Source organism: Octopus bimaculoides, chromosome 17 (assembly GCF_001194135.2).
Source record: "Octopus bimaculoides isolate UCB-OBI-ISO-001 chromosome 17, ASM119413v2, whole genome shotgun sequence".
Taxonomy (NCBI): domain Eukaryota; kingdom Metazoa; phylum Mollusca; class Cephalopoda; order Octopoda; family Octopodidae; genus Octopus; species Octopus bimaculoides.
Window position 1 is genome coordinate 52,864,161 of NC_068997.1, and position 1,842 is coordinate 52,866,002.

At 38.2% G+C, this 1,842-nt stretch overlaps 1 protein-coding gene across 1 annotated transcript in view; it reads left to right on the top strand.

Moving 5' to 3' along the window:
* The first annotated feature begins 270 nt into the window (after positions 1-270).
* Positions 271-1,842, top strand: part of LOC106877279 (acyl-coenzyme A diphosphatase NUDT19) — a 5,999-nt gene continuing 4,427 nt past the window's right edge. The window contains exon 1 of the mRNA XM_052973911.1: positions 271-1,769. Coding sequence (XP_052829871.1) covers positions 624-1,769 — 1,146 coding nt within the window. The 5' untranslated portion in view covers positions 271-623. The remainder of the gene's footprint in view (positions 1,770-1,842) is intronic.

Below are 1,842 nucleotides of genomic sequence, written 5' to 3' on the forward strand. Positions count from 1 at the left end.
AATTATGACCATGTATTATTTAAGGAATCAGAAATTTTCGGTAATTTCAACACTCTCTCTCTCTCTCTCTCTCAAGATCCTAAACTATTCTTAAAGTTTTATTGTAAAACAATAACCGTAAGCCTAATAATAGCCGAAATCCCAACTAACAATACAATTAGAAGAAAATAATGTAATGGATTATAAATTGTATTAAATTTTATCGAATACAACTAAAAACACAAAAAGAAGAAGAAAAAAAACCCCAATCGCACCGGAATCTTTGTTAAAGTAGTCATATTTTGATTGTCACCGGTTGTAGATGTAAGGGAGGTAACTGTAAAACCTTAACAATGACGTTCCACATTTTTGAGGATTAAAGATTAAAGATAAAGAAGAAAGAAGACAACTTCAGGCAAGTGGCTTTACGAAGTTGCAACTAATATTTCTCTCTGTGGATTCTGTAAGTTTTGCCATCGACCAAGGCACATTTATACGTAAGTACACATGATACAACTTGTTTAATACACACCCACGCACATGTGCTGTGGCCCACACAACACATGGGTGTCCTAGTTTGAAATATTATTTTCAAACATTGATATCTATAACTGGTAAGACAGGAACCAGGAGTTATTCCATAAATGGCAGCAAGTGTTCTCCGTTATTGGAAGGAATCTGCGACCCTTATCATTGTCAGGCGGCTCCAACCGAAACAATGTTACAAAGAGGTGGTCGCGGTGCCACCACCTCAAGAAAACACCCCACAACGGCCCGAGACGAATTACCAAGTGTTTATGGCAGAGAGGACCCCTCAGATGTCCAGCTTCCCAAAAGCTCACGTATTTCCAGGTGGAGCGGCCGAAGAGGCGGATTTCTCTGCCCAGTGGTTGGATGTGTTGAGCATGGGTTCCCGTAAACCAGGTGAAGAGCAAACACCCGAAGGTCAAATGGTAAATTTATTTAAGAACAATCGGAGAAAAAATGGTGTTGGTGATGATAAGTGTAGTAAGAATAACTCAGGGACCCCGATGTACCGGAGACCGAGGTTGCCAGAGTTTAGTGCAATACCCAGCGAAGTGGCCTTCCGTATCACAGCTATTAGAGAGATATTCGAAGAAATCGGTGTCTTGTTTGCACGAAAAGCTGAAGAAAATAAAACAGACGAAGACAAAAATGAATCTTTAATGCAAAACCACGACACAAGAAATGGACAACCATTAAGAAGGCGGTGTATACCGAAAATATGTCATCTTCCACTTGATTTGTCGGAATTCTGGAGACAAAGTGTTGTGGAGGACCCAGAAAATTTGTTATCCATGTGTAAACAATTGAAGCTAGTTCCCGACATAACAGCTCTGTCCGAATGGGCCAACTGGTTGACACCAACCCACTTCTCTGGTAAACGGTTTGACACAATGTTTTATATAACATTTCTTGATGAACACCAAAATCCAAACATACGCTTAGATGGCATGGAATACGTCGACTACAAGGTTAGTGGAAAATTCGGCACTGTCATGGTATTAGCTGTCAGAATTGAAAGTAGAACTGACAAGGAACGTTACTGCTGGTTTGAGTTGATTCTTTGGCTACTGACAGCTAATATCATGACTGGCCGGAGCTATCTATCTATCTGTCTGTCTATCTCACTATCTCTCTCTATATCTATCTATCTATCTATCTATCTATCTATCTATCACTCGTTCACCTCTGTTTGTGTCCGTAGAATTTATCAAATTAGAAAACGCAAATTTAATATAAAAATATATTTTCTGAAATTGCAAATTATTTAAAATATAAAAATATAATTTTCAACAGAGAGAATTTATCAAAATAGAAAACAAATGAAGTTTGAAGTTT